Consider the following 12,413-nt stretch of genomic DNA (forward strand, 5'->3'; position numbering starts at 1 on the left):
AGTGTTGCACCATATTTTATTTCTGTCAGTGTTGCACCATATATTTTTTCTGTCAGAGTGTTGCACCATATTTTATTTCTGTCAGTGTTGCACCATATTTTATTTCTTCAGAGTCGTACACAATATTTTATTTCTGTCAGTGTTGCACCATATTTTATTTCTGTCAGAGTGTTGCACCATATTTTATTTCTGTCAGAGTGTTGCACCATATTTTATTTCTGTCAGAGTGATACATGGTATTTAATTTCTGTCAAAGTGATACACCATATTTCATTCCTGTCAGTGATACATGGTATTTAATTTCTGTCGGTCATACACCATATTTTATTTCTGTCAGTGATACATGGTATTTTATTTCTGTCAGAGTGATACATGGTATTTAATTTCAGTCAGTGATACATGGTATTTAATTTCAGTCAGTGATACATGGTATTTAATTTCTGTCAGTGATACAAGATGTTTAATTTCTGTCGGAGGTATACACCGCATTCAATTTCTGTCGGAGTAAGACAAGGTTTTTAATTTCTGTCTGAGGTATAAATTGTATTTAATTTATGTCAGAGTGATACATGTTTTTTTTATTTCTATCAGTGTGGTACATACTTCTTTTCTGTCAGAATGATGCATTAAGTTACATTGCATTTTTATTTCACTATGTGTCGCTCTGACAAATAAACATGTTTTATGATGTACCACAGTGACCAATACATTGACATTGTATTTCAGTTGTAGGGGAAGGAGGCACAGCTAATTTCTCCGATGTTGTGTTACCTGGCGGACTCAGCCATGACGATTACAATACTAACATTACCATAGAAGTCACTGACAAATATAATGGCACTGCCTCGTATAATTTCCTTGTACTGGTATGTAGATAACAATTAAATTTACCTCAATATGGTTAAGTATGTGACTGTAAGAGCCTGTATAGAGTGCATGCTTGAGCAAACTTAATATCAAAGGATAATGTGTAGGCACCTGTAATACATCTCTAGGAGAAATATAAAGTTTGTTCAAGAGTGCGCTCTATGGTAGCTAAGAAAAAAACTAGGCGAAAAAACCTGTCAAAATTGACTGCAAATATTAACTGGTTAGTATGGCAGCCATAATTGAAAACACAAATAAATGTTTACATAAAAGTACCGGGGAAGTATTTAAAATTAAAGAAACAGTCATTTGAAAGTTCTATTGAAGATTTCTGATTTTGATGGATTTGGGGGCCAAAAAAGGTCAAAACTATATATAGTCTTTTGTACGAAAATTACAGTGGAGTTCTGTCGTGATTTTCCTGCGATGGGCAGGATCCTAAAAAAACAGATGAAACTTAACACAATTATTCCGGACATCGGTCACTTAATTAAATAAATCATAATCACAGCTACAGCTCATATTAACATGGTCATCGAAAAATGTTCAACCAGATCTAACAAAATACCTCCTAAACCAAGTAAACTGATTTCTGAATGCCACACATTATGTAAGAGTACAATTCTGAAAAGTTCTTCCTTTTATGGAGAGATGTGTCATTTATTAAAAAAATGTCTTTGCTTTCAGGGAGGGTAGATATTATATAACATACAGAGAGGCATATTTAACTTAACCTTGGTTACAGTTCCTTGTTGTCAACCATGGAGTCCCTGTTAACCTCAAACATTCATTGTGACAGGTGTACCCGTCTGTAACAGAGTACATAGACACCATCAACCAGCCTCCGGTCAGTACCTCTGGATGTGTGGTCAGTCCGCTAAGTGGATATACACTGATTACCAACTACACCGTGATCTGTAGTCAGTTTACAGATCTGGACCCTCCGTTGACATACTACCTTTATCACAAAGGCCAGACTTCAGACACAGGTTGATAATTAACATGCTACTAATTTACTATCACCAAGCTTCTAGTTGAAATGAGATTGTTTGGTTCCCACAGTCCATTTATCTTTTATGATTCAATAAACTTATACTTTTCATTATACTGATACTTTTCATTTTTACTTTTTTTATACGCCCGTCAAATTTGATGGAATTATTATGGTATGGGGTTGTCCAGCCGGCGTAAACTTTGTTTGTTCGGCAATATCCTCCTACATTTTTTGACCGCGATCTCTTTGAAACTTGGTATACATTATAATCATGATATGAAGTTGTGTCTCCCTTTAAAGAATTTTGATTCAACAATTTTTCCAAATATTATTGCCCTTTGTTCATTTCAGTATTTGATTTTTTTGTCCGGAGATCTCCTTGTACAATTTTTGACGGATTTCTTTGAAACTTAGTAGGCTAAATAATCATGGTATGAAGTTGTGTCTCCCTTAAAAGAATTTTGATCTGACAATTTTTCCAAAAGTTATTGCCCTTTGTTCATTTCAGTATTTGTTTTTTTGTCTTGAAATCTACTACTACATTTTTAGCTCACCAGCTGGTCCAAAGGACCGCCATACCGCAGCGTCCGTCGTCCGTCCGTCCGTCAACTTTTCCTTTAAATCGCTACTAGTCATGAACGACTGAGCAGATTTTGACCAAAGTTGGTCAAAAGTATCCTTGGGGGAAGAAGAACAAATGTTGTATAAATGGTGGGTCTGGGGCCCCTGGGGGCTGAGGGGCGGGGCCCAATAGGGAAAATATAGCAAATTCTTTAAAATCGTATTCTTATGTAGGAATGAAAGGATTTGTTCCATATTTGGTCTGAAGCATTCTTGGGTGAAGGGGAACTAATTTTGTATAAACCGTAGCTCTGGCCCCCCTGGGGGCTGAGGGGTGGGGCCAAACAGGGGAAATATAACAAATTCTTTAAAATCCTTCTTCTTCTGTAGGAATAAAAGGATTTGTTCCATATTTGGTCTAAAGCATCCTTAGTAGAAGGGGAACTAATTTTGTATTTAAACAATTGGTATGGCCCCCCCAGGGGCCTGAGGGGCGGGGCCAAATAGGGGAAACATAGCAAATTATTCTTTAAAATCCTTCTTCTTCCGTAGAAATACAAGGAGTTGGTCCATATTTAGTGTGGAGCATCCTTGGGTGAAGGGAAACCAATTTTGTATAAACTTTGGGTCTGGTCCTCTCAGGGGCCTGAGGGGCGGGGTCCAATAGGGGAAACATAGAAAATTATTCTTTAAAATCCTTCTTATTTTGTAGGAATGAAAGGATTTGTTCCATATTTGGTTAGAAGCAACTTTGGGTGAAGGGGAACCAATTTTGTATAAACCGTGGGTGTGGCCCCCTAGGGACCTGAGGGGCGGGGCCCAAGAGGGGAAACATAGCAAATTATTCTTTAAAATCCTTCTTCTGTAGGAATGAAAGGATTTGGTCCATATTTGGTGAGGAGCATCCATGGGTAAAGGGGAACCAATGTTGTATAACAGTGGGTGTGGCCCCTCTGGGGGCTGAGGGGTGGGGCCCAATAGGGGAAATATAGCAAATTCTTTAAAACATATTCAGGTGAGCCTCTTGTTTGACGGATTTCTTTGAAACTTAGTAGGCTAAATAATCATGTTATGTTGTTGTGTTTCCTTGAAAAGAATTTTGATTCAACAATTTTTGCAAAAGTTATTGCCCTTATTTCAGTATTTGATTTTTGTCCGGCAATCTCCTCCTACATTTTTAGCTCACCTGGTCCAAGGTCCACCGTCTGTCAACTTTTCCTTTAAAACGCTACTAGTCCTGAATGGCGAAGTAGATTTATAAATGGTGGGCGTGGCCCCCCTTGGGGCAGAGGGTGGGGCCCAATAGGGGAAATAGAGGTAAAACCTTTAAAATCCTTCTTCTACCGTAGGGATTAAGCGATTTTATCCTTATTTAGTCTTGAGAATCCTTGGGCCAAGTGGACTCAATTTTGTATACACCGTGACGTGGGTCTGGCCCCCAAGGGGCCTGAGAGGCTGGACCCAATAGGGGAAACATAGCAAATTGTTCTTTAAAATCCTTCTTATCCTTTAGGAATGAAAGGATTTGGTCCATATTTGGTGTGGAGCATCCTTGGATAAAGGGAAACTAATTTTGTTTAAACGGTGGGTCTGGCCCCCCCTAGGGGCTTAGGGGCGGTGCCAAATGGGGGAAATTTAGCAAACTCGTTAAAATCCTTCTTCTTCTGTAGGAATGAAAGGATTTGTTCCATATTTGGTCTGAAGCAACCTTTGGTGAAGGGGAACCAATTTTGTGTAAACCATTGGTCTGGCCCCCCTGGAACCTGAGGGGCGGGGCCCAATAGGGGAAAAACATTTATAATCCATCTTCAACCATAGGGATTAAGGAATTTTATCCTAATTAAGTCTGGAGCATTTTTGGGCAAAAGGGACTCAATTTTGTATACAACGTGACGTGGGTCTGGCCCCCGAGGGGCCTGAGAGGCTGGGCCCAATAGGGGAAACATAGCAAATTGTTCTTTAAAATCCTTCTTATCCTTTAGGAATGAAAGGATTAGAAAGAATATAACACTATATGGCATTCGACAGGTGTATATTGTTCCGCCCCGCGGTACTCTTGTTAAAAATGTTTGCAATATTATCAGGTCGCCATGAAATACTGGGATCAAGTGTCCGTCAGTGCTTTTGTCCGTTCGTCCGTACGTCTGTCTGTCCGTCCGCCCACATACCTGCCTTTGGATGGAAATTTGTTGCCGTGTTTATCATGATGTTTACACTTGGAATTTAAATTTGTTTTTATCTGAAGGCATTTCCCTTTTGTGTTATCTTAAACTTAATTTGGTAAAAGTACCCTACTCACCTTCTTGATATGGATGAAACTTGGTATGTTACTATAATAACGATCTGTAATTTGTTTCAAATTTTGTTAACGAAATAGGCCCCTTCCCTGCCCTTTTGTATACATTTGGGAATGGATTGGGATTTTGAAAGCAAATTATGAACGTTGAAAAATACTATTTAAAGTTATAATACTAGGAATGTTTCATGTGTTAAAATAAGAGAAATATGTTATTTTTATGGCTCCAGAGGATAAAGTTCACAGAGAATTGCTGTGTGAATCCAAGATGAAAACAATCAAGTGTGATGCTGGAGACACCATTAAGATCATGTCTGCTATGTATGGTCGCAAAGCCAGATCAGTGTGTCCTCACGCAGCTGTGTCTAACCTTAAATGTGAGGCAGAGTCCTCCATGGTCAAGGTCAGTCAGGCTTGTGATGGCAAGGATAAATGTGTCCTCTCCGCCACCAACTCAGTGTTTGGGGATCCTTGCGGGGAAACATTCAAATACCTGGATGTTCAATACAAATGCAACACTGGTAAGTCTGAATATCCCAACATTAATATAATTAAGCATAAGTTAAAAATGCATAAATATTTGGCAACGCAAATACTACTTGCAGTTGGAATGATACTGGTTGTTCACAAACTAGCACTGCTTAGATAGCATCCTGCCGAGTGCCTCTCTATCCAAATTCTGTCTTATATAGACTACCTGACGGTTTGTCTATATAGGGTATCCGACTTGCCTGAGGGTCGGATTACCGAGACAAAGCAGGCCGACATCCAGGACAGAGTGACCCCTGCCCTGAACGGGGCATTGAGAGCGCTGGCAGCTTTACAGGTGTTATCACTCTTCAATGTCTTGTTGGCTAGGTGGTTTTCAGTTTTGAAAGAAAAACCGCCCAGTTGATGAGCCTTACCGCTCCCGTTTGTTGACTGCCCCCTTCTCAGGGTCCACTCTTTTTGTAGGGGCCCTTCATTCTGTTCAGAAGGATTTGAAGGAGGACTTGGTCGCCTCTGCACTTCTCGTTAAGAGGATTCAGGCTGAGAAGGCCAGTACCTCGCATGGTTCAGCGCCTCCTAAGAAGAAGACTAAACCTTTGGCTTCGCAGTAAAAGCCTCCCTTTAAGGGCAACAAAGGGAAGCATAAGAAGGGTAAGAAACCTCCTGGGGGTAAGAAGGGTTCCTGACACTCTTCTTCCCTCCTTGGTCGTGTCAGATGACGAGATTGGCCAGGGGGGACTGCAGTCCTCTCAGCTCAAGCTTAGGTCCTTCTCCCGCAGGATTAGGCTTTGGGTCAGCAGACGGTTCTCTTGCCTGGCAAGATCTCAATTTGCCTCAACCAGACCTTCCTGTGGGGGGGTCGTCTTTCCGCTTTCCTTCTAGAGTGGAAGGAAATTACCGAAGACGCATTGGCCTTGTCTGTGGTCAAGTAAGGGCTAGGCATTCCGCTAGTGCGGGATCCGCCCTTAGCGTCAGAGCCAAACTTTTTTCCTCCACCGGGGGATCTGGAAAAGGCTCTGGCACTCCTGGAGGAAGTAGGGACCATGCTTACCAAGGGCGCGGTCGAGGAGGTTCCTATGTCGGTATGCACTACTTCAGTTCTACTCCAGAATGTTTCTGGTTCGGAAGGAGTCACTTCAAGATGGAGACTCCTCAGGGTATTATCGCCTCCATCAGAGAGGGAATATTTGCGACATCATTAGATCTTAAGGACGCCTACTTCCGCATCCCTATCAAGAAGTCGGCACGGAAGTACCTCTGTTATATGTGCAACGGAAAGGTATTCCAGTTCCAGGCCAGCATGCCGTTCGGGCTCACGACTGCACCTTTGGTTTCCACCAAGCTGCTGCAGGTGGTCGTGGGATTCCTGTTCACATCTATTTCGACGATTCACTCATGCTCCATCTAGTGAGAGTCTCTGGTGCTGGATACCCGGTTGGTTCTGAAAGTCTTGCTCAAGGTCGACTTCATTCCTTCCAGAGAAAAGTCGGAGGTTTCCCCATCTCAGGATTTTGTCATCCTGGGGAATCGTTTCAATATGGTTCAGGGAATTGCCCTTCTACCGATGGAGAAATTTGAGAAGATGTTTCTCCTTGCAAACTGGGTCCCTTCTTCAAGGAATTGGGAAGCTTGGCTTCCTCTGAACCAGTCGGTCAAGGGGTTCCTTTGTCCAAGCCGGCTGCCACGATGAACCTGTACACGGATTCATCCATGACAGGATGGAGAGCTTACCTCGACAGGCATTGCCGGTCGGGGGAGTGGTCTAGGGAACAGCTCTCGGAGCACATCAATGTGCTCGAGCTGAGGGCTGTTCTGTTGGCTCAGCAGTCTCTTCGGGAGATCCTGCATTCCAAGGTGGTTTGTGTGGCTATGGACAACTCTACATGCAGTTGTCGTGTATCTGGAGAGACAGGGGGGAACCAGGTCTCGCACCCTGTGTACCCTCGTTATCTTCATTCTTTTTTGTCAGTAAATGCAGTTGACAATTTGTGTCAAGCATCTTCCAGGCAGGTTGAATGTTCTTGTGGATACTCTTTCCAGGCGGCGCCGGCTGGTTTTGACAGAGTGGCAACAGAATCTCTCGATTATAGAGGGAATTTGTCAGGTGTTGGACAGGCCCCACATAGACCTGTTTGCCACTTCATTGAACAATCAGTTGCCAACGTTTGTCTCTCCGGTTCAAGATCCGAGGGCTTGGGTCTCTGGATTGGGAGGGAATGCATGCATATGCATATGCATTCTCGCCCTTTAACCTGGTGGTCAGGGTGCTACAGAAGTTTCAGGAGCATCTGTGATCCGAAACGAAAGCAAGGACCAAACTTGTACACCAAACACGGAAGGCATTTGGACTGCAGTACGGAAGTTTTATTAGCTCAAGTGACCTATTGCTATCCGTCGTCGTCCGTCAACATTTTACATTTTCAACTGAAATACTGGCAAAGGGATTTCATTGATACTTCATTGGAAGGTTACAGACATCTCCCTGACCAAGTGTTGTTATTTTTTGGGTCAATCAGAAATCCAATATGGCCACTACGGTTGCCATTGTGAAAAACTATTTCAAACTTAAAGTCAAGTTCTGCTGGGTCGATTGAACTGAAACTTTGTAGAAATGATTGACTCATGGTCTTGACAAACTTAAGTTAACGTTATACTTAACAATTTTTTATGGCTGCATGAAGAATACCGCAACTATCTGTTACCTGTAAGTTGCATGTTGGCAAAACCTGTTTTTGATGCCAATAGTTGCAGTTTTCTTCATGCAGCCATGGAAGGTGAGCTAAAATATTGGTTGTATATTTTATAATGAAAATTTTTAATTTCAGGTTAATGTTAATGTTGTTTAAGTTACTGCTTGTTTATAACTACATCCGGTATATGGGTCAATACATTTTTATACAACGAGGACTTGATATTTGGATTTGTGATACAAAAACTACATTTAGAATTGTTGAAATGAATTATTTAAGTAATGAGAAGTATAATTTAGAAGATGAAATTAGTTCTTTTTATGAAGTATATATAGATGTAGGCTTAAATAATTAGCCCCCCCCCCCCCCAAGCCTGCTATCTATATCCCCATGTGTACTCCCTGAATAGGAATCCCCAAGCATTCGCTGACCAGCATGCATGGAATTGGAAGACCCTCATGTTATACTGTTGCTAAGCAACACAAAGGGATACATGGGGTTTGCCAGAATTATCCTTACTGATTAAGAGATCTTGATCAAGAAACATTTAGTGAAAAGGAAACATTTGGTGATACCAGACCTTTTTAAATCACTCTTCGGAATCAAATTGTAAGTTAAATTGGAGGGTTGCATAATTAAATTATATTAAATTTAATTTAAAATTATATTGATAAGTTAGTTTTGATATTACAGTTGTTGGATCGCACAACGTTGCACGATGTGCGTTGTGCGCACTGAGTGTGCACGATGTGCGAACAATTAAAATCTAGACGATTATGACTTGCACACATTTGTGCAGAAACATAGCCACTTTGCACCTGGACCATAGTTTTCCCCATCCAGGCACTTATGTGACTGGCCAAGGTGTGAAAATCCAGGTGAAGGGGAGCTATAGACCAAAACGAATGCAAATAACAAATACTTAACATCCAGTTGTGTTATATCAGCTCTCTTTGTCAGGCACAGGCCAGGTAAAACTCCGGTCAGTCATTAAAATGTTATTTACCTGTTCCGTTATATATACCTTGAAGCTTAACCCATTCTTGACTAGTCTAACGATCATTTAAATGCTGTGTAACCACGCATTGTAAAATCAAACATAATACTAATTAATTTGTTGAGAAATTTATGCTTACATTGTTCAATATTCCATACGAGGGTTCAGGATTTTTTTCATTTCGTAATATTGATCAACCAATTCAACCAAATCGTACATTTGCGCGGAGCTCTCCTCCTACATTTTTTCACAGATTTCTTTGAAACTTAGTAGGCTAAATAATCATGATATGTTGTAGTGTTTCCTTGAAAAGAATTTTGCTTCAATAATTTTTCGCAAACCTTATTGCCTTTGTTTATTTCAGTATTTGATTTTTGTCCGGCAATCTCCTCCTTCGGATATCTTTGAAACTTGGTATACATTATAATCATGATATGAAGTTGTGTCTCTCTTAAAAGAATTTTGATTCTACAATTTTTGCAAAAGATCTTGCCCTCTGTTCATTTCAGTATTTAATTTTTTACTGGAGATTTTCTCCTACATTTTTTATAGCATGTCAGCTAACCACTCTTAGAATGATGTAGATCTTATTTCAATACATGTAAGAAAGCAGCATTTTTAACATAGCAAAAGTTTAGCTTCAGAATACTGGAAAAAGTTTAGCTTCAGAATACTGGAAACATATATATAAAGAGATCAGGCCTGTATGAATCACTCTCCTCACGTATAATTTGATTTTCTTTCTTTATATTGAATAATCATATAAAGTTTTGCTTTTTAAACTCCTACTCTTTCAGTATGTCCGTCCGTCAACTTTTCCTTCAAACAACTTCTTCTAAAGAACGAACAGGCATAGAGCCATGATATTTGACTGAAAGCTTCGTTGGCAGGAAAATGACCTTGACCTACTTTTAAGATCAAATATATCACACTCTTCAAACGACTTCTTCTGAAGAACTGAAAGGTAAAGAATCTTTATATTTGGCTGGTGGTTTCCTGGGATAGAGCCCAACAAAGTTTGAGAATGAAAATGACCTTGACCTACTTTCAATGTCAAAGCGGTAAAATATGTCAAACCCTTCGAACGACTTCTTCTGAAGAACTAAAAGGTATAGAATCTTCACATTTGACTGGTAGCTTCCTGGGATAGAGCCCGACAAAGTTTGAGAATGAAAATGACCTTGACCTACTTTCAAGGTCGCAGCGGTCAAATATGTCAAACGCTTTAAATGACTTCTTCTGAAGAACTAAAAGGTATAGAACCTTCATACTTGGCTGTTGGTTTCCTGAGATAGAGCCAGACAAAGTTTGAGAATGAAAATGACCTTGACCTACTTTCATGGTCACATGTGTCAAATATGTCAAAAACATCAAACGACTTCTTCTGAATAATCGAAAGGCATCAAATTATAATATTTGGATGGTGGCTTCCTGGGAAAGTGCTCACCAAAGTTTGCAAATGAATATGACCTCGACCTACTTTAAAGGTCACATTTCAAAGGATTTTCTGAAGAACCAAAAGGAATGGATTCATATGATCTGGCTGGTAGCTTCTTGGGATAGAGCCAGCAAAGTTTGAGAAGGAAAATGACCTTGACCTACTTACAAGGTCAGAGTGAAAAATATGTCAAACAATTTCTGAAGATGAACCAAAAAGCATAGACTCTTTTAATAATATTTGGCTGGTAGTTTCAATAGATGGAGCCGACAAAGTTTGCGAGGGAAATTCTAGTAATGCAATATAATATTTAATGAGAATATTTTGCTATGACTGCTTAAATATTCAGGTGAGCGATACAGGCCCTGGGCCTCTTGTTTGTGTGGAGCACCCTGGGCCTAGGGGATCACTGTACAATAGAAACAATGGTATGACCCTCATTGGAGCAGACATGTGGGAACTTATAGCATATCAGTTAAGCTTTAAATCGGCTATTCTCCTTCTGCACTGGTGAAAAGATTTAATTAAAGTTGGTCTGGAGCATACTTTGGCTAATGCTGAACATTGTATACACGATTAAAAGGCCATGTTTAGATGTTAGGTACTATTTTTTGTCACATCACCACATATAACAGTTGATGACTATTATAGGCCAATGGGCCACAAGTTAAAATCATAATCCTCCAATACCAATCAAGGGATTTTAACAAATTTAGTATCAACAGTGTTTAACATAGGGGACTTGGGTATTGTATAAATGAAGAATGTTGCTATGGGTATCCCCACCCTTTAATGATAGGTATCATTGCTGGGCATGACGAGACAAATACATCCATGCTACCTTCTTGGAATCTGGCCTTAGGTATGGTGACCAGGTCACTGGGTATCCCCACCCTTTAATGATAGATACCATTGCTGGGCATGAAGAGACAAATACATCCATGCTACCTTCTTGGAATCTGACCTTGCGTATGGTGACCAGGTCACTGGGTATCCCCACCCTTTAATGAAGGAAATACACTCATGTTACTGTGATTGCCCTTGTGACCTTGCAAAGCCCTGGGGAGTTTGTCCTTTTTGACGGATTTGGAATTACCTGCTGAGTGAAGACCATTAAATCACTCTAAAATGTTGTAATAACAATACAATGTTTTTACATATTTTTCAGAGTTTCTTTTGTATAAAGGAAATGATACCAAAACAACTGGTTTTTATCTTGGTGAGGGCCTGGGAGAGAACCACACTGTTTCTCTAGTGTTTAGGGCTAAGGACGCTTACAATGCAGCTACAGACATAGACCTTCCTGTTGAGGTAAAGTATAAACAAAGGGAGTTCATTCTCCTGCAACAAAGTTAAAGGTGAATCAACTTGTCCATTTGTCTGTCTGTAGACAACATCCCTCCTCCATAGTTACTAATCTATTTTGATGAGACTTGGTGATGTACACATGCACGCTAAATTAATCATGTAGTTGATAATGTTAGTGGTTTTGTAGGTCAATTTGGAATGAAGATATCATGGTTTTGTAAGTCAATTTGGACTGAAGATATCATGGTTTTGTAAGTCAATTTGGACTGAAGGTATCATGGTTTTGGGAGCGTCTGGTAATGTCTGTAAACAATTTGGACTGAAGGTATCATGGTTTTTGGAGCGTCTGGTAATGTCTGTCAACAATTTGGACTGACGGTATCATGGTTTTGGGAGCGTCTGGTAATGTCTGTAAACAATTTGGACTGAAGGTATCATGGTTTTGGAAGCGTCTGGTAATGTCTGTCAACAATTTGGACTGAAGGTATCATGGGTTTTGGAGCGTCTGGTAACGTCTGTCTGTCATAACTTTAGACTGAAGGAATCATGGTTTTGGGAGCGTCTGGTAACGTCTGTCTGTCATAACTTTAGACTGAAGGTATCGTGGTTTTGGGAGCGTCTGGTAACGTCTGTCTGTCATCACTTTGATTTCTTCAAGATAACTTGATTAAATATCATTTCTTTTATCCCTATCCTTTATATCTGTCACATGGGTTGTTTGACTGTCTGTAATGCTTGTCCACAGGTCATACAAAGTTCAAACTTGGTGTTCG

General features: G+C 40.2%; 1 protein-coding gene across 1 annotated transcript in view; it reads left to right on the forward strand.

Annotated features, from left to right (window-relative positions):
* The window catches only part of LOC110460128 (polycystic kidney disease protein 1-like 2), a gene marked incomplete at its 3' end in the record, with an annotated part of 70,940 nt that overhangs the window by 23,568 nt on the left and 34,959 nt on the right, over nt 1–12,413 (forward strand). Inside the window, exons 7-10 of the mRNA XM_021512863.1 lie at nt 727–866; nt 1,667–1,856; nt 4,949–5,239; nt 11,501–11,643. Of these exons, the coding sequence (XP_021368538.1) occupies nt 727–866; nt 1,667–1,856; nt 4,949–5,239; nt 11,501–11,643 (764 nt within the window). The remainder of the gene's footprint in view (nt 1–726; nt 867–1,666; nt 1,857–4,948; nt 5,240–11,500; nt 11,644–12,413) is intronic.

This window comes from Mizuhopecten yessoensis, unplaced genomic scaffold (genome assembly GCF_002113885.1).
Source record: "Mizuhopecten yessoensis strain PY_sf001 unplaced genomic scaffold, ASM211388v2 scaffold10325, whole genome shotgun sequence".
Lineage (NCBI taxonomy): Eukaryota > Metazoa > Mollusca > Bivalvia > Pectinida > Pectinidae > Mizuhopecten > Mizuhopecten yessoensis.